This window comes from Onychomys torridus, chromosome 8, assembly GCF_903995425.1.
Source record: "Onychomys torridus chromosome 8, mOncTor1.1, whole genome shotgun sequence".
Classification (NCBI taxonomy): domain Eukaryota; kingdom Metazoa; phylum Chordata; class Mammalia; order Rodentia; family Cricetidae; genus Onychomys; species Onychomys torridus.
The window spans coordinates 24,287,421-24,308,003 of NC_050450.1; the positions used below are offsets into that span (position 1 = coordinate 24,287,421).

The 20,583-nt window shown below is 46.3% G+C and overlaps 1 protein-coding gene across 1 annotated transcript in view; it reads left to right on the forward strand.

Annotated features, from left to right (window-relative positions):
- Positions 1–20,583, forward strand: part of Slit3 (slit guidance ligand 3) — a 592,872-nt gene that overhangs the window by 374,659 nt on the left and 197,630 nt on the right. Inside the window, exon 5 of the mRNA XM_036196765.1 lies at positions 13,736–13,807. Within this exon, the coding sequence (XP_036052658.1) occupies positions 13,736–13,807 (72 nt within the window). The remainder of the gene's footprint in view (positions 1–13,735; positions 13,808–20,583) is intronic.

Below are 20,583 nucleotides of genomic sequence, written 5' to 3' on the forward strand. Positions count from 1 at the left end.
ATTTAGAGGTGGGCTCCAACTTCCCAACCATCTTGAAGCCCTGCTAGCTTCCTCTCTTCACATTTCCGCTCTCCCATAATCCTCAGGATCGGGAGGGGTGGGGGTTTCTGGGTCTTTGGCCACTTGGAATGGAGGAGTTAAGTCACAGCGTCTGCTCTTCCCAGAGACAATTCGAACCTTGGCCCTGCCTAGCTCCCACGCTCAGCTCCTCTGTTAGTGTGTGCTTGTTCCCACACTTTGGCTCAGTTCACTGAACCTCTCTGTGAGGCCTTGCCTGTGCCTCCTCTTTACAATAGTGACATTACTCACCAAACATAATACTCTGTGGTGATATTATGTTCCCCAGAATATTGTGCACCCTAATAAATTTATCTGGGGTCAGAGAACAGAACAGCCACTAGACAGACATAGAGGCCAGAAAATTGTGGCACTCACACCTTTAATCCTAGCATTCCAGAGACAGAAATCCCTCTGGATCTCTGTGAGTTCCAAGGCCTCGTTGGAAACAGTCAGGCAGGTGACACACGCCTTTCTTTAATCCCAAGAAGTGAGCCTTTAATCCCAGGGAGTGATGGCAGAAAGCAGAAAGATATATAAGGTGTGGAAATCAGAAACTAGCAGCATTTGGCTGGTTAAGCATTTGGCTGGTTAAGCTTTTAGGCTTTGGAGCAGCACAGTTAAGCTGAGACCCATTCAGATGAGGACACAGAGGCTTCCAGTCTGAGGAAATAGGATCAGCTGAGGAACTGGCAAGGTGAGGTAGCTGTGACTTGTTCTGTTTCTCTGATCTTCCAGCGGTCACCCCAATACCTGGCTCAGGTTTGATTTTATTAACAAGTACCTTTAAGATTCATGCTACACTACCCCCAATAGGGAGAGGCAATAGATGGACAGGGAGGGTAGCAAGGTCTCTTTATAGTCAAAAGGAACTAACTGGATGTGGATATGGGGGATAAAATGGCCGAAAGTTTGAGATGTGTTCTGGATCCTCCATCAACCAAGCAGAGGCATGAAATAATTTTTACCTAAGTTTTTTTTTTTGAGGGGGGGGTTAGGGGACAGGGTTTAGAGACAGGGTTTCACTGTCTATCCCTGGCTGTCCAGGAACTCACTCTGTAGCCCAGGCTGGCCTCGAACTCAGAAGTCCACCTGCCTCTGTCTCCTGAGTGCTGGGATTAAAGGCCTGTGCTACCACTTCCCAGCAAGATTTTTTTTTTTAAATCTATGCAACAAATATATTTTAAGATGTCCACAGACTATAACGGCAAAAGCTGCATGAAGCTGAGGTATAGGGCTAGCAGAAAGACCATATAGCTTCCAAAGCTACCTCTAGTAAGTATGTAAGCTGACAGCCAATCCCTCTGGATCCAAACTTCCTTGGGCTAGGACCCACGTGGCTAATTTGCCTCTGGCTTTTTGGGGAAGTCAAATTTAGCAGGAGCTTGGGACCGAGACTAAGTTAAAAGGACCACATTGGAGATGATCTTCCATTTTGTTTAAGCTCTGTTTTGTAGGAAAGAAAGGTTAAAAGGACATGAACGAGAGATTGAATCATTTCTATCCTTACCCCCTCCCTGACATGGACAGAAATGGAGTCAAGTTCTAACTGAAAATATCAGTTTACTAAAAACAAAATCATTAGAAACAGAGTTCCCCTCCTCTCAATTTTTGCTAATTATGCCTAAATATATCTCACTCCTGGGACTGTTGGCCTCTGAACCTAGGCTATCAGTCCTCCGACTCCGAGGCAAAAAGAGGGGCCCAGTTAGCAATTAATCACCAAGCAGACCAAACGTACATGCCTCAGTTTAGAACAATTCCATAAGAGCACCCGCTTCCCCACCGTCACCTCCCCCTCACTCACAAGGTTTCATCTTCTAATGGCAAAAGCTTTTTGGCATGGGAATGCCTTTGTGAAGAGGAGAGGACTCAATTTGGGCCATCTCTCCAAAGAAGACATGGGGACAAGGACACTTCTCCAATTAATCAGCAAATGCCTGGCTCCAGCGTTCGGGCCAAAGGATCGATTTACATAAAGCTACTTCTTGAGATGAATTTGCCTCCCCCTCTTCTCCTCATGCCTTCCCCCTTGTCCAGCCGGCATTAGATATGCTACTGGATTTCAGATTGACAATGTCAGCTACGACAATCAAATTAGGGATGAAAGCCTCAGCTGGCTGCCAAGAAAGAGGCACAGAGCAGGAGGGGGTGGGGAACAGAATAATATGTCAAGCTCAGGGGAGGGTAGATTGCATAGAAGTCAGCCTGTTTCCCCAACCCCAGGAGGCAGACCCATCACCTCAAACAAAGAGAAAATACAGAATGCATGTCACCATTCTTTTGGACTAGGTGAACCCTTTCCCTTCACCAAGTTGATAAACCAAAGATTCCATCAAGCCTAAAACTTGGCGTGGCACTATCTCAGGTACAGAATTAGAGATTTATCATCGGATTTTTCAGCATCCAATTCCACCACATCCAAAGCTCATTTGTGACTCTGATAGGTGCTTAGTGCTGAGTATATGTGGTGATTCTGGCAGGTGCATAGTGATATGCATACACAGGAACTCTAATGTGTACATAATGGCATACACGGGGACTCTAATGGATACATAGTGATGTACATAGACAGGGACTCAGGCAGGTACATGATGGTGTACATATGGAGGGACTCTGACAGGTTATAATTATTGTACATATACAGGACTCTCATTGGTACCCAGTGACATACATACACAGGGGCTCTAACAGTTACATGGTGGTGTATATATGCAGGGACTCAGATGGGAGCAGAGTGTACGGACGGGGACTCTGATGGGTGGTGGTGATGTGTACACATAGGAGCTCTGACAGGTGCATATGGGGTATATGCACACAGACTGTAATAGGTGATGTACAAATGCAGACTCGGATAGTTGTGTGGAAATGTGCATGTGCATGGACTCTGGAGAAACCTGCATTGCTGTTGGGATCCTGCTCCTGCTCCTGGACCACTCAGTGGCATGAGGAAGGCTAAACTAGAAAAGAGGCCATAATTGGGCTGCTAATGAGAGTGCCCCAGTCCCACCTAATGCAACTGCCTTGTCGCTAAATTGTAAGAATCCTAGGGATTAGTGAGCTGTGGAGAAGCTCAGAGTCTGCATCCTTTGCTGGAGATGATCAGTCAATTATAATGCTGCTGCATTAACAAAAAGAGCATTAGTTGGAGTTGCGGAAGATAATTAAATGAAGAAAGTTTTCAGTTTGGACTGGAAGTATTTGTTAACTCTGCCGGCCCTGGAAGAGTGATAGACTGAACAACTGGAAATTGTGTGATTGGAAAGAGGTCCTCAGGAGGGATGTCTTAGTTGACTGAAATGTTTCGAGCTGGGGTTTGCTTCCCTGCATCCATGAGTTTCAACCCTGCTGTGGCTATACCCGGACTCTCAAGTCCCACACTGGACTCCTCTAAAGATTAGCCCCTCTGAACGATGAGAGGCCATGAAGCTACAGCTCCTAACCCTTATTCTGGCACAGCACTGTCAGGCAGCAGGAAGTAGCTATATGTAGTCATTGGCCATTTAGGATGTGCCCTGGTCCAGTTGGGTATGTACGTGAAATACACATCAAGTTTTAAGGACTTGCTACAAAAACAGTCTCTACGTTTTTAAACTGATTGCATGCACGTGACAATATTTTAAATGCAGTGTTTTTAAAGTGCCTTACTGAAATTAATAACAATTTAATTTTGCACATTTATTTATTGTGCAAAACACACACACACACACACACACACACACACACACACACACACACACTTATATGTGGGGGCCCACAAATGCCATGGTGTACATATGGAAGTCAGAAGGTATCTGGGAGTCTGTTCTCTCCTCCTACCATATAGATCCTGGGATCAAACTCAGGTTGCCAGGTTTGGTGGCAAACACCTTTACCTGCTGAGCCATCTTGCTGGCCCTTCGGCCATTTCTTTTTCCCACTTTCAGTGTGACTAATGAACATAGTTTTGAAGTTGCATCTGTGGCTCCTGTTCCACATCTGTGGTTGAGTGCCGTTCTGTAATTAGCAGATCTCCCAAAGGGTTGACAGTGTCTGCCTCTTCATTGGTCACAATCTTCAGCTTACCAGTCAAATGAAACCCAGGGCTGAAATGTCCTGGTGAGCAGATAAGGTGTTTAGTGTTGGCTTGTTGGGAATTAGTGTACGTAGCCCTGCATTGGTCCAGTTTAGTGTCACTGTTACCCACTGTCCTCAGTGTGACTTATCTGTTTACTTTCTCAGCAGACCCTCAAGCATTTGAGTTTGTGTTCTTTAGACTATCTGCCTGGAAAGGGACACAAAGGATACCTGTGTTGATAACTAATCAGAGCAAACCAGTGATCTCTCCATGCACAGCCTCCCGTACCCACTGCAATTTAACCAACTCTTTCCTTGTGTGTGCTCAGTAGCTCCAATGTGTTTGGCACAGAGGCCAGCATCCTGGGCTCTAGCACGGTATCTGACCCTGGCTGCCCAGCCTAGCTGTCAACTCCCTATGATTTTTCCCCTAGAGAACCTTGTATAACACTGTAGGAAACCACTTGTCTGAGAGGATCCTCTAAGAGTGTCCTAATCCAGCAGTAAGCATCTCTCCCGAGGTCTGTGAGAGTCCAGAGCCAAAGGGCTTTGTGTCTTCCTGCCATTCCTCTAGGATCACAGGGAAGGGAGAAACACCCACTGCCCCCTCGCCCTCCTAGGTCAGCCTCCCCAAAAAGCCAGTGAGCAGTCTTTCAAAGTACAAATTATGTCTCTCTTTCTACTTCAGACTACTCTGACACTCTGTTTACACCATAAGCAGTTTGGCACATCGCCAGCAGCCTTCTAGAACATCTTTACATCTAAGCACCTTTACATCTAGGGCCCAAGATTTTCCCCAGAGACAGGCTTCCATTTTTAAGACAGTAGGGTATAGTGTGTCAGCCTCGTACTGATCAAGTGAGGATAATAGGGGTTAGAAAGCACTTACTTTCTATTTTCTGTGATGCCCAGTCTAAAATTTATAAGTACAGGTTGGAGCTGAGAGCATCGAATAGATATCCTTAAAGGGATACAGCCTGTTTAACAGCAAAATTGGGATATGAAGTTGGCACCTGACATTATACATGTGATTCTCAGACTCGTTCAAATGTTTGACTCCAGGACCCATCAGGTGTCTGGTGCAGTAGATCTGGGGTGGGTACCCGGAACCCACATTAACTTTGCATAAGAAATTCGTACATATTTCAAAGTAAAGTATAAGCAATGACTGCATTTTTTTCTGATCACTCAGCCCCGATAACTTCTGGCCAGCCTTATTTCTTCAGTATTTCAATCCAGTTCCCTCTTCTGGATTCTGTTGAAGTAAAACCTGGACGTGATCACTGGATCCTGAATGGCCTCAGTGTCTCTCAAAGACCAAGGTGAAGTGAACCAAATCATTCATGATACCATTCTCATTTCTGACTCTAAAATAATTGACAGAATATTGCCAGTACAGCCTATAAATTTTGACCAGTCATCTGAGAATGGCTACCCTCTACCCTGTTCACGCTCAGCCACATCTTCATCCTGCCATGATTTTTTCATAGGTCACTCTGAAAGACAAAGCCTAACTTCCTGATGAAGTCGGACTGCATTCCCAAAAGTCTTGGGGATGCAAGCTGACATCTTTCTCTCAAGCTCTCAAAACTCAAAATAATTTTGGGTTCTGAGCAAAAGACAAATTCATAAAAGTAGTGTGCATTTAGAGTCAGGCTTTCTTCCTGTTGAAAAGCAAGTGCCATTAAAAATGCTGCTCTCAGTTCTAGAGGGGTGCAGGGAAAATTTTATATTTGTCACTGTCCAGGAGTCTGTTTCTTTGTGTCTAGGTTAACTAATAAGTCCCAGAAGAACCAGTGAGTGGTCAGTCCTGTTTGCTTCTGTGTATAACACATAGTAGGCTCTTGGTTCGTCTTTACTGAAGGAAGCATAATGTAAACTGGCATTCAATCCATTGCTCTTAACCACCCAAATGATAAAGGAAGTTTCTGGTGAATGTGTAAGGAAAGGCAGGACACAAGCAGCCTTATTGATACCTTGCATTCACTTTCTCATACCAAGGTAGGAGGTAATGTAGACTCCTGCAGTGAAAGCCAGAAACACAGCTGGAATGCTGGCAAGTGATTGTGGGTCATTCCCTGGCCCTCCTCAGACATACTTTGATTCTCTGTGTCCCTGAGACAGGTGACAGTTCTTCAGGAAATGATTCCATTACACTATTGTCGTCTCCCTGCGACAAAGGACACCATTGAGTAGACATACCCAGCTGCAGGGAGCCAGGCTTCTTAGCCGAGACATACACTCGCTGGTTGCTCATTTGATATTGACAGTGACCCAACTGCAAATATATAATCTTGCTTATTAAGATAAATTGCCTGCAGAAGAGATTTACCTATTAAGATAAATCTTCCCTGAAGTCCACACAGTAAAAACCCCAGGGAATAATTTTGCCTCCAAGTCTGTGTCCCTCTTGCCACATAGCATCAAGTAAGGAAAAACAATGTTTTCCCTTTAATTCTCAAAGTGATCGGTCACAGGAATATCACACATTAGGAGTTAGGGCTTCAGGGAGGGGAAGCCAGGGCTCGTTTTATATAAGGAGTGGTGCTGAGAATACGAGGAATGTTAGAGCTGTGGCTTGCTTGTCAGAAATCCTTAAACCCCTAAACGGGTTTTGATTGATACGTTCAGTGCACCAGTGGGAAAATTCCCTCCTACTAGGCAGAGAATGTGAAAGCAATTTTAACATATATCCAGGCCAAAGAGAATCAGCTTGGTAATCCACCACCCTGATCCCAAATTCAATAATCGGTCCAAATATAAACGCTTTTTATATCATGCTCTACTTTAGTTTGGCTAATCGAGAGTTGATGGATTTTTTTTAATGCTACTGAAAGGGCACCATTGAATAGTCTCATGCGCAAAGGGATTGAAGCATTGGACAAAAGAGTTATAAATCTCATTGACTGCTTCTTGTGTGGGCTCTTAATTCCTGTTTGGGGAGCGATGTTTCAGTCCGCTACCAACTTCCCGACTGAGAATTGGCTTTGAAGCTGACTTATCAGTGAGTTGTCTCCCCTGGTACTGACTTCCATGCCCAGCAGCCTTTGACTTAACTGATAAGTCTCATAGCTAGGAACTCTTCGGCCGTTTGTCCTACATTGCTAGTGCCCCTCACCCTTATCTTAAGGAGGGCAGCACAGGCTGGAAGTTTGAATTCTCTTGGGTGGTCCCTAACCAAGGATTGTCTGGAGCTCAGCTACAGAGGCCAGCCCCTTTGATTCAAGAAAGGCGCTCTCGGGTCCTTTCTCTCTCAGGTCCTCAGTTAAGTTTCCCTTTCTTTCTTTCTTTCTTTTTTTCTTTCTTTCTTTCTTTCTTTCTTTCTTTCTTTCTTTCTTTCTTTCTTTCTTTCTTTCTCTTTCTCTCTCTCTCTCTCTCTCTCTCTCTCTCTCTCTCTCTCTCTCTCTCTCTCTCTCTCTTTCTTTCTCCATGCCCATCCCCTGCTATATTAACTGCTCTCTGGACTGAAGTCCTGGAGGACTTTGTCAATCCACTGTTTAACCTTGGAGTCCTGATTTCCCAACCAATTCAGCCTTTTTTTTTTCTTTCTTTGTCTCTTTCTTCCTTTTTTCTTGTATTGAAAATAGATGTTTTTCATACGATATATCCTGATTATGATTTCCCCTCCCCCTGCTCCTCCCAGATCCTCCCCACTTCCCCTCCCATGTGGATCCACACTTTCTGTCTCTCCTTAGAAAACAAACAGGCACCTAAGGAATGATAATAAAATAAATTAAGATAAAACAAAAACAAATCAGAACAGGGAAAAAAACAAACAGAAGAAAAAGAGCTGAAGAAAAGCACAAGAAACACACATGTTCATACACACACACACACACACCACACACACACACACACACACACACACACACACACACACCACACACACACACACACACACACACACACACCACACCACACAACCACCACACACACACCACACACCACACACACACACACACACCACACACACACACACACACACCACACACCACACCACACACACCACACACACCACACACACACACCACACACCACACACACACACACACACACACACACACACACCACACCACACACACACACACACACACACACACACACCACACACACACACAACCACACACACACATACCACACACACACCACACACACACACCACACACACACCACACACACACCACCACACACACACACACACACACACAGGAATCTCATAAAAACATAAAGCCAGAAGCCATAATATATATGCAGAGACCTATAAGATTTTTTTAAAAAAATACACCAACTCAACATTGAGACGGAGAATCTCCAAGGATGCTGTTGAGTTTGTTTTGTGTTGACCACCTACTCCTGAGCATGCAATCCATCCTTAAGAACGATTTGTTTCCCTGGTGAGACTCCCTTGGAGGGAACTTTTTCTTTGCAAGTGGTCATCAGTTGGAGAGAGCGTCTGGGTTGGGGTGGGGGACATCCCTTGTCTACTTTTCCTTCCAGTTCCAGGCCCCCATCGGATGGAGACCCGTGGAGGCCCAGTGCATGCTGCCGCAGTCTCCTAGTTTATATGTGTGTCAGTCGTGTTCTGTTTAGATGGCCTTGCATCCTTGGACTCCTCCATCCCCTCTGGCTCAAGCACTCTTTCCACCTCCTCTCTGGCTAAGTCTCCTGAGTCCTGAGGGCAGGGATTTAATGGAGACATCCCATTCAGGGCTGAGTATTCCAAGGTCTGTCCCTCTGTGTTTTCTTGTTGTTTGTCTTTTTCTTCCCATCTGCTGCAGGAGGAAACTTCTCTGATGATGGCTGAGCAGGGTGCTCATCTGCTTCTGCAGAGGGTCTCAACCTCTTTCTTGAACCAATCTCTATTGTTTCAACCAGAATGAAATCATCTGGAATCAAACATGGAGAGTCCTTTGTAGATTCTGGACAAGGGAAGCGTTCATCTCCCCATCAGATTTTTATGGGAGGGATACTAATAACACAAGTGTGTTTATTCTGTGTCCAGTTTTAAGTGTGTGTCCTGCGGGAGATGACTGGGGACATTTTTAGCTACATAAATCCAAACCTGAGTGAGGAAGAAACTCAGGAAGTGAAAGCACCATTTGCAGACTGTCCTCCGCGCTCCAGGTGCACAAAGTGCTTTACATGGAAGCTAATAAACCCGTAACCCCATTTGAAAGATGAGGGAACTAAACCAGAGTATTGAAGCAACTTGAATGATCATACAGCTTAGAAGTCACATCGTGCACTTCAGAAACAAGCACTCACAATGTTTCTGGAAGTTTCCACCCATCTTACAAGTTGATAATCGTTGGGTTTGAAACCTTGACGCCTATCTCCCATCCCCCAATCCCATCCCTCCATCTAAACTGCCATTTAATACAGACAAGTTGGAATGAATGTACCCAAAACAAGTGTACCCACCATTGTGTTTTCAGCTCCAGTCCTGCAGGGGTAGGGGTGAAAGCAAGGACTGTCATCCACTGTTGCCCTGAGAACGAAGTGGGCCTGACATTGTGGGGAGAGCCCCGGAAGCATTTCAAAGGCTCCTCTGGAACTAGACAACCTTTCAATCCATTTATCAAAGTGTCCGAGGTTCCTGCTTCAAGGTAGATGAAGCAACAATAAATTTGCCAAGAAAGTTAATCTATGTCCAAAGCATTTTAGTAAATTAAAAAGGTTGCGGGAGGGCTGGCTGGAAGTGGGATAGGTCTGTTCTTGCCAACTTCTATTTCACTTACTGTCTCCTTAATAAGTCCTCTTTGGTCCTGTGTTTTGGGATGGAATAATCAGTCGGTTAATCATTTTCCGGAAGCTGGGAAAATGCACTTTAGCTAATGCAGGTCTCCTTAGCTTTCAGAGGCCTAATTATTTAAAAAGGCATCTTGATCCTTAGCCCACTTCCCAACCAAGAAAGCCTTCCCGAACTGCCATCTTTCTTCCCTAAAAGGCTCAGCCCACTTCACACAGCTCAACCTTTTTTTAACCTGTGCTTTCCTTTTGTTTAAGGTGGGGAAATGCCATTCTGGTCACTTCTGCATGTTTCTTCCTCCTAGACACTAAAACCCAAACAAGCAATTGACCAGAACTAGGTTCTTAGGCATCATGGATAGATTTTGTTATTTTTATTTAATTGTCAGCCAAAATGGTTGCTCTTGTCTCTCCCAAGGATCAGACTTAACAATAGCTCTGTGCTCAGACATCATGCTGAGATAAACACACTATTAGGAAACCTCACAAAGGCCCTGTGATAATTGTGAAGGGATGGTTACCGAAAAGGAAGCGCCCGGTCCTGAGCCCTCCTCCACACCCCATCAGGAACACCATTAAATCTGTCAGTTTGTCAGCCCACTGTAGGTATTTATGAAATCAATAGACAATCCTGCAGATGCATGGCTGCAGCATTGTTAGCCATAGAAGAGAGGCTCGGTAGAAAATAAAATTAATACAATTTACAAGCAGATTGTCACAGGGAGCAGATAAATACCTACGATCTACTGTTTTACTCAACTGGGACGGGGCAAATACAGTGACAGGGAGACGGGAAAGAAAGCTGTGCCCTTTGCTGGGTTCTTTAAGTAGAAACAAAGCTGGGTCCCTTTACAGGAAGGATGTGGTAACCAGAAAAACCAAAGCAGCTGTCTCACCCAAATGCAGGGTTTTGTCCGAGGGCTGCCTATGAGAATTATCTCCCGTCAGGACGCCATCTCTTTCTGGTTAAGTAACACCCTCCTCTCTTCATTGCCCCACACTATCAGGCAGAACTTCTTCACAACCGCTCTGCTTCCCCGGTACGTTTCGGAGTATGTGGTGTTCAGAATGGGTTAATGCCCTTTCTGGAATAGCTGCCGCCCCTCCTAGCCCCCAGCAGGGGTTAAAGCTGTCGGTTCTAAACCTTTTTCCCATTTGATTTCTTCCCCTTCCCCCTGATTTTTCTCATCGGCCATTTATCAGACATGTGGCCAGACCCCATCTCCCTAGCAGCCAAAGATAACAGCAGAGGAAGAGAGGGTATTGGACAGAGGCTTGTGGTCTGGAGACCAACAGCCCCTGACAGGAAAGAGTGGGACCATTGTGGCTGCGGGAGCCTCCAGTGCCGCCCAGATGCCTGGTGGAAATTGCATTAGTCGGATGACAGGACCTGAGCCCCCTCTGTGGAGGCTGATGGAGAACAGCCGAATGGCCTGGGTGACACTGCCTGACCTCTGCCTGTCATCATGGGCTTTTGTTCAGTGCTCCGACTCCAGGCTGGAGCCCTGCTCATTGAATCAGGCCCGGCTGGGGGAGTCTGCATCAGAGCTCATTATGTACCAGAATTTACTTACGTCGGTTGAGGGGAAACTGAATTTGAGATGGGGGAACCTAGGCAGCCCCCAAGGTGTCTAGGACTCATAGGTACACCCTATCCCAACAGTAAGCCTTGGTTTGGATCCTGAGAGTAGCCCAAGGCTAGCCCAACTGTCCTGAAGTTCAGCCAGCTGCTCAGAGTGTGTGTCACTTATCAGCAGGTGACTGAAGAAGAAAGATGGATGATGTTTCTCTTCTGCTTTCTGATTTGCCCTCCTCCCGTTTTGCAAAGTGTCCCTGTAGACTGCCCGAGTTTCGGTAGAATGTGGCCATCTGGCCTCTTCTTCAATGTATGTTTGAAGTAGCTTTTGAGGAGATGTCTCAAAAATCAGCACGTGGGCAAGCATCACCAATCTATCTGTGGGTGAACTCGACAAGGATGAGTTTCTCCTGCAGCCAGTAAGCTCTCCCAGTAGGACCTTGTGCCAAGGTTGTCTTGAGGAAAGGGGAGTAAGGGTCTTCTCTGGGAGGTGCCAAAACTGAATGGGATGCAGTAAGTGTAACAAACAACCTAAGACGTGTCCCCAAGGGTATGAACAGAGAAATGTGTTCTAGTGTTTCCTTTTTATTTTTTTAAAAGATTTATTTATTTATTATGGTTACAGTGTTCTGCTTGCATATATCCCTGCAGGCCAGAAGAGGGCACCAGATCTCATTACAGATGGTTGTGAGCCACCATGTGGGTGCTGGGAATTGAACTCAGGACCTCTGGAAGAGTAGCCAGGGCTCTTAACCTCTGAGCCATCTTTCCAGTCCCCATGTTTTCTTTTCTTTTTTTTTTTTTAATTCTTTTCACACTGTGTGTATGTGTGTACATGCACATGTGTGCACATGCCATGATACATATGTGAAGGTCAGAGGACAACTTGTAGGAGTCAGTTTACTTCTTCTACCATGTGGGTTCCAGAGATGAAATTCGAGTTGTCCGGCCTGGTAACAAGTTCCTTACCTGCTGAGCCATCTTGCCCATCCAATCCTGATGTTTCTTTACATGACAGAAGTTGAGCCAACACCCACTTTACAATCATAGTCATACAATGAACTGTATATACAGTCAGATGCTGTGCTGCAATTTAAAATATCGACATTGATGTGCTTGGTGAAAACATAGATGTTCCTAATTTAGCATGTGAAAAATGGTTCAGAATAGGCCATACATTTGGAGGTCATATCAGTGAAATTTATATGCTCTGTGTATAGTTGTTAGCAGTGGTTATGTCTATGGTTGGTTTTTTCCTTCATTATTTGAGGGGTTTTCTTTTCAAAATCCCAGACATGTGTATTTGTGTATATGAGTATGTGCATATATACACCTTTCATATCTAAAAATTAGTGGGGGCTGGCAGTCAGGCAGTCCCATCTTCACACATGCGTCCCCTTCCCCCTGTCCTCTTTGAAGATGCTCCTGTAGCAGGTGGTTGAATGGGAATAGCCTTGCTGCTTGCAGTATTTGGCAGAGCTGCCTCATATGCCTGGGGCTCGGATGGGTCTTTATGGATTGATTACTCACTGAGATCCAAGAAGGCTTGAGATCTGAATGAAAACAAATGCACGTGGTTGGGTCTAGCAAAAACAGAGATGAAACCAGAGAACAAACCAAACCCAAAAGGCCTGCATGATTTGGGGGAAGGAAATTGAGGTGCTAGGGGATTCTTAAGATTTGGGTTGGAGCCACCCACACACCACATTCTTCTATACCTGCTTCAAACCAGCCAGTGTGTTGGTTGGCACCCCTCAGTGCAGAATGAGGGGTGAGACCCCTGTTTTGGATGGAATGTGTGGAAATGCATGAGTCCCTCTGTTCCTATCAGAAAACCCAGTGACCAGACTCAGTTCCAATCCCAAATGGCAAGAGCAGAGAATTTGAGCATCAAAGGTCTGCCTGAGAAACAGGAGATTGAGGGGTGTTGACCTTGAGTTAGGGAGGGATGTCTTGAGGGAAGGGGAGTAAGGGTCCTCTCTGGGAGGTGCCAAAACTGAATGGGGTGCAGTGTGTGTAACAAATAACCTGGAGTCTTGGCTCATGGCCTGGAGGTGTGAGACCACCCATAGTGCCTGCCCTGAGGCAAACCGATCCCCTCCTAGTAACTATTTCTGCAAAAGTCCTCACTTGCAGAACAGTGTATAGGCTTTTAACAGCCAGGGGCCTGAGACTAAACAGCCCTCAAACACTTCTGGTGGGCAGCACCAGCAGCCTCCCAGGGTTTTGTTATCGTAATGAGATGCAGAGAATGTGGTCTCCGTCTTTAACTGGTTTGCCTCTTCTCTTCTTGTTTAGAGATCTGAGTGAGAACCAGATCCAGGGCGTTCCGAGGAAGGCGTTCCGCGGCATCGCAGACGTGAAGAACCTGTAAGTGCTGTGTTTGTTGCTTTGGAGCAGATAGAGCTCACTTGGGCTCTCTGGCCCGAATAGGAGTGAGGAAGAGGAGGGCACTCTGGGTGGCTTGGAAGGTGGAGAGCTTCACAAAGCCCTGTTCTTCCTGGGTCAGAGCCTGACTGCACCAAAGCTGCATGGCTTTGGTGCCAGCTGGCTTCTCCCATGGTCTTTGGTAGTCTGGTACCAGTGTTGTGTGCAATTAAGAAAATGGAAGGGAGAGGCGGGGGGGGGGGGGGGGAGAAGGAGAGAGAGAAGGAGAAGTCGCACTCCTAGTATTCGGTCAATTCAAGCACTGATGATGATGGGATGGAAGTGATGCTGGTGGTAACAGTGCTGATAACGATGGTGATAACGTCATTGGCACAAACGGGCTGGACTCCAGCCCCTTATGAAGAAACAGCATTAGAACTTGTGTCCCAGGACCTTGGGGACACCAGTCCAAGTCCATCCCCACTGCAGTAGACTTTTCATTTGTTGGCTCTTCACGTTTATTTTAAAATCATTATTGATTGACAAGATGTCGAGAAATCATAGATAGGTCCCTGTACCAGTTCCCTAGTGGTATCATTCTATTTAACCCTAGTCCCATAGCAACACAGCAAGTTGACTTCAGTGTAGTCCATGAACCTGAGTCTTCAGACTTGAATTTCCTTTGCACAGAGCAAGAGCAAGTGTGAACAGCTCTGAGCAGTTTTACCATGGACACCTCCAGGCACTGTCACCGCAGACTTGTCCCAACACTCCGTATTTGAACTTGCCTAATAACTGTGATCGGTTCCTATGTGACCTCCACAGTTCCCTGGCCCCCCGCCTTTAGAAGGTTTGTGCTTTCTGCGTCTCTATCCGCAAAGCCATTCTATGGCTTCAGAGCATTTTTGGAGTCGGGTACAGCGATACCACCTGATTGGGCTGAGCAAGCATGTCTGCCTACCAGCCTCCTTCATTAGCTTCAATTCTGTTTAAGCGGTCTTGTAAGAGACTAAAAGGGGAGAAAAAAATCTACAACTGTCACTTTCTCCATGACAGATGGGGGGTTTGGGTTTGTGAACATAACCAGGGAGCTAGTGATGGCTTCCAGATGCAGGCCATCTGCCTCCCCCACCTCCCACCCTGGGGGCTGGGGCCTTGTGAAACCTTTGGTGTCTAACATGCAGAGCACACAGAAGGCGTGGACATCTTTGAAAGGCGAGGCACTGGGAGGTAGAGATGACTTTTCCAGGGCCTCAGGGACAAGGAGGCTGCCTGCTCCTTCCTCTGGGGACAGGAAAGAGTATGTGGCAGAGGTGCAGCCGGAGCACATGCGTGCTCTGTTCCGTAGACAGGTAGGCCTTACATAAGGCAGAGCTCCTGGCCTGGAGATGTCGGTGAGCAGCAGAGTACAAGAGCAAAGCCTTGGTTCTTACCCAAGGGTGGCACCTTCGCCAGCTTTAGCTTTTCCAGTATTTTGTTTCTTGGATTCTAAAAACTTAGGAGTGCCATGAACTTGGACAAACCCATCATCTTAATTAATATCCCAGAATGTCAGGACAAGTGAAAAACAGAGGTCCAGAGAGAGAGAATGACTAACCCGATGTCCATCAGCTTCCTGATGACTGAGCCCCAGGTTAGCATTTTTTCCATGTACAGAATGATCTGTGTGGTCCTGTGGTGGTAGTTTTACATGGATCAGTTAGCAGACATACTGTAGTCATGTATAAACAGAGCTGTGTAATTGTCAACTGCACTTACCATTCTCGGGGAAAGTAATTCGGTCCCACAGTGGTTCCTGGTAGAGGAGCTCGGGCTTCTTTACCTTTCCCCTTGAATATCTGTAACCATACAAAGGCCTCAGGAGTCAAAGCTTCAAAATTCCCCAAGTCAGTCCAGTAAATGCTGCCAGGCCTGTCTCCTAGACGGAGCATATGCAAATACAGAACCAGCGTCCTTTATCTGAAAGGCTTGGGGCCAGAAGTGTTTGGAGTTTCAGATTTTGTGGGTTTTGAAATGTTTGTCTAAGAGACATGGTAGAAACAGGATGCAAGTCCAAACACAGACTCTCATCTGGGTTTCATATATGCCCCACATGGACTGCCTGAAGGTCATTTGCGTACAGTAGGTAGGGTTTTTGTTTTGTTTTGAATTTTGTGCATAAAACCATTTTCTGGTATGTAAATTTCATCTGCTCTACCTGGCTATAAGACTCGGGACCTGAACACAGGACTTTTCCTCTCTTTCGGTTACAGTCTTTACCTCCCTGTGGTCCTGGGAGGAAAACAGACTTGTCACCTCAAGGAAGAGTTTTTAAAAAGAAAGAAAAGAAAAGAAAACTAACGGAGGATGGAGTCCTCCATTCTCCTGTTCAGTTAGCAATGTGCACATGGGGCAAAACCTGTAAGGGCCCAGAAATGTAATTCCTGTTCTCTTGTGGCTTACCACATGACCAGGGACAAGAAAGATGTGTCCTGAGGAGGATGCTCAGTAAAATGCTGATAACATGAAAACTTGCACATGAGTGGCTGAGCAGAGTGAGGGGCTGTGGAAAGAAGGAAATAGTTTTAGGCAACAGCAGCCTAGAGGTTAAGAGCATAGTTTGGTTGTCTGATAGAATTATGTATGAATTCCATCTGTTTTGGTAATGGGTCTGTGACCTTTGGTAAATGCCCTGACACCTCTGAGCGTGAGTTTCTACGACTGTAACATGAGGCTAATAATTTGTCTTACCTCCTAGGGGTTTTGTGAAAATTAATAAAATAATGCGTATGAATAAGTCTGTGCAGTGCTTGACACATGATGGTGTTTGCAACGTTCTACCTGCTGTGGCTGATACATTCCTTGTGGTTGTCAGAGTGGCGCAGGCTGTACTTGTCTGGCCTAAGCGATGCTTAGAATTCACAGAATAAACTAGGCAGGCAGGCCAAACAAAGTGTAGGATGAAACTGGAGAAGGGGATGTGACGAGGGCAGATACGGAGACACCTCATGGGGCTTTTATTCTGAATGACTGAGGATAGGAAAGCATGCAAGAAGGAAATGCTGGGGGTAAGAGATGAAGTTCTCTCCAGTCCAAGAAGATTAGGGCTGGAGCTCGGGAGGGAAGGAAAGAGATAAGAAACTAAAAGGAGAAAACAGGAGGGACCACACCTGTAGAACTTGGTATTTGGTGAGTCCTTAGGGGCTGGGAAGAGTGTGAATTGAGGAAATCCAGGTTTGGACACTACAGTAATAGCCAGGTCTCATAATCATTTACCTATGCGTATGTCAAGATAGAATGAAAAAAAAAAAAAGATAAAATGTGACAGATAATGCCATTTTGGGGCAAGCAGCAGAGAGTCCTATGTATGGATCTGTGAGCTCTGCCTTCTCAGAGCTTCTGTTTCATAGAGACTGAAACCTCAGGAGGCAGAGCCAGGCTTGGAGGATCAGGACTTAGGTAGTCACCATGTTGGGTGTGCAGGGATGTCCTGTCTTCTTCCATGGACCGTGTGAACAGAACACTAGTGTCCTAGAAAATGGAGGAGTCTGCCATCCTCTCTTGTTCTTTCTGATTGAGGGAATTTGGCAAAGCCACACTACCTCCCTGGACTTTCTTGATTTTAATATGAGAGAAGTAGATCAAAGGATCCTATAATCCCAAGAGAAAATGCCACGTGGGTAATTGGAGGTGCAGGACAGGAGCTAACTACAAATTCATGGAGGGTTGGCATCTGGGCAGAGATATAGTGAAGTGGAGCATTTAATATGCATCTGGGGCTTTGAGGGTGCACCTCAGTGGTGGAGTGCATGATTTGCATATGCTAGGGCCTCCATTCTGTTCCCATCACCACTCTGAGGAGGGAGAAGGGAAGCAAGCACCAGCCCATGGGCAACAAACAGGGGGCACTTTTGAAAAGTGAAGTTTGCAGAAGACCCATGAAAGAAGCACACTTCCCCTACACTTAGGTCACCCACAGGGAGCCGGTTGACCTTGTGAATCATGAATAGCCACATTTCAGTCTCAGGGAGGAACAGCCTTGGCTGCAGACTGTTTAAGAACAAGCTCTGGACCCTCCCCCACCATCCCGTGTGGCTTGGGAAATACACTGCTGTGGATCTGTTATCTTGTGTAACGTGTGACCCAAAGATGAACTATTGGAGTGCAGTGCAAGCTTTAAACCAAGTGATATGTGAAATAAGGACTGACTGGAACTATCCGTGGTGCTATATGCTGCATTATGAGGATAAAAAAAAAAATCAAAGACTGGCTGGGATTTTTAAAAGAGAGTTCTGGAATGTCGAGATGAATTCCCTTTGCTTGCCCTCGTGTGCCTTTCAAAATGAAAGAACTTGTGGCGACCCCATTTTTTCCAGATGACACAACTAACCTTCCCATCAATGTGTGTGATTTAGTAACAGCTGGCAGACAAAATTAAGGCTAAGACTTTGCAGCCGGACTACAATTAGTACCCTGGCTAGCTACCCTTGAGCTCCAGACAGGATCTACCCTTGATCTTCCCCTTGCAGCCATCCCAACAACAGGAAGAATGCAGACTAGCCAGATACACTACTCCAGAGTGGGGGGGGGGGGGGGGGGGACAGGAAAGCATGGGACTTTCACCGTTTTCAAAACAAAGGCAGCAGTGTCTGAACCCTATGGAACTGGGCAGCCACTGGCACGCCACTCACGCTGAGGGACTTGGTACCCTGCTCCTCCCCCACCAGCAGAGGGAAGCCTCTCACCTGGCCCTCTAGAGACACTCATTAGTCTGGGGACTCCACTCGTGCAGCCTCTGCAAGCTGGATGTACATATGGTCTGGACTCACTCTCCACAGCCTGTCTGGAAGACCAGGAGGTGCTAAGCTGCAAAGCAGACAGACAAACTGATCTGGAGGAAAGACCGCAGGAAAGCTTACCTGTGTGCCGTCATTCTCTGGGCTAGTATTAAATACCTACCATGTGCAAGCACTAAGCTAGGTTCTAAATAAAGATGCAGCAGGAAGGCCAGAGAAATCACAGACACAGAGCCAAGGGAGGAAGAGACGAACTGGAGACAAGAGATGACAAGCCACTATCCAGGAGTAAGTGAGAAGACTCCGCCCCCCCCCCCTACAAAGTGTTTTAAAAAGAAATGTCCCCTGGCCCTGTCTTTCTCAGCAGTCATGTTTTCCTCTGTGTTTCAGTTTCTATTGGCGAGGACTCTGTAGGACACGCATTCCAGAAGGGAAAATCAATAGCCCCTGTCTCTGCCAGCTAGCAGAATTTGGAATTGACGGCTTGAAAACAAAGCCAAGCAGGCAGTCTTTGTGTTCTCTAGTTAGGCTGTGCTACAGCGGAGATTAATGAGAGCTGTCTCCGCCCCACAAGAGGGTGAGGGAGGAGCAGGGAGGGACACTAGCCCCCATTTTGGGGGGCATCTGTGTTGGCAGATCATTCTGTCACTGTTCCTGGGCCAGCACCTGTACCCCTCATCCCCCCCAACCCAAAGCTCTGCGCGATCTGTGTCCCTCAGCTCAGCTCATGCAACGCTCCCAGTCCATTCCCATCCCTTGGTCACCACAGCACCGTCCTGCCTCAGAACCGTTGCTCTTTGCTGTTCTAATTGCACAGCATGCTGTGCTCTGGGGCTGTTGCACATCCACTCCTGATCCTTCGGGTTCAGCCCAAAGCCGCCTGCCCAGACCCACCTAAGGCAGCGCCCCACCCCTGCTGCCCTCCACATTTATTCCATTACCCAGTATGTTTCTTCAGAGCACTTATCAACCCCTGAAATTGTCTTGCTCATAACGCCAACTTGTTTCTGCATGTCTCACAGAACCAGCCTGTATAGACACAGTCTGCCTGTCTCCATCACCGTGAGATGTTCACAGTGTCCCCGTGGCTCATGGCAGAGGATAAGGTTGATCAAAACCATCAAAGCTACAAATAGGTCCATTGTCCCACTGATAGTGCTGGCGGATATTACCTACCAGAATCCCTGTGCAAGTGTTCCAGTGTTTCATACAAAAATAATGTTACAAGAGGAATAAGACCATCCCTTTACTTACAGAGTTCACAGCTTGACAAGAGGATGGACTTACGGACTAGCATGTGTAGGCCACGGTCAAGGGCTCTGTCATCATTAGTTTCTGTTGTCAACCTGACACCTCTGAGAAACAGGAAACCTCCATTGAGGAATTGCCTCCCTTGGACTGGCCTGTAGGCATATCTGTGGGGCATTTTCTTGTATAGGAGGGTCCAGCCCACTGTGGGTAGTGCCATCCCTAACCAAGTGCACCTTGGCTCCATAAAAGATAGCTGTATGTTAGCCTGGAAATATGCCAGTCGGCAGCCTTTCTTCATGGCTCCTGCCTCTGTCCATTCCTTAGTTCCTGCCTTGGCTTCCCTCAGTGTTGCAACCTGTAAACCAAATACACCCTTCTCTCCTCAAGTTGGTTTTGATTGTTTTTTTTTTTTTTGGTTTGGGGGTTTTTGTTTTGTTTTTAATCACAGCAACATAAAGGAAACACTGTCCGTTTCATCGGGTGTAAAGGAAAGGATGTGGAGACTCAGAAAACCAATCTGATTCTGTCTTTACTCCAGAGGTGGCATGTGTTAGGTTTTGAAGGATGAGTAGGAGTTCACTCAGGACCAGGGTAGTCCCAACACAAAGATCAATTGTATGTAAAATCACCTAGCAGTATGTGCAAGAGTCGATGCTTGTCAGAGATATGAGCCTGGAGCACACCCAGCAAGAAAGGATATAATGAGATAAGGTTAAAGCAGGGAGCTGGGGAGAGGACTTGACCACCGGAAGC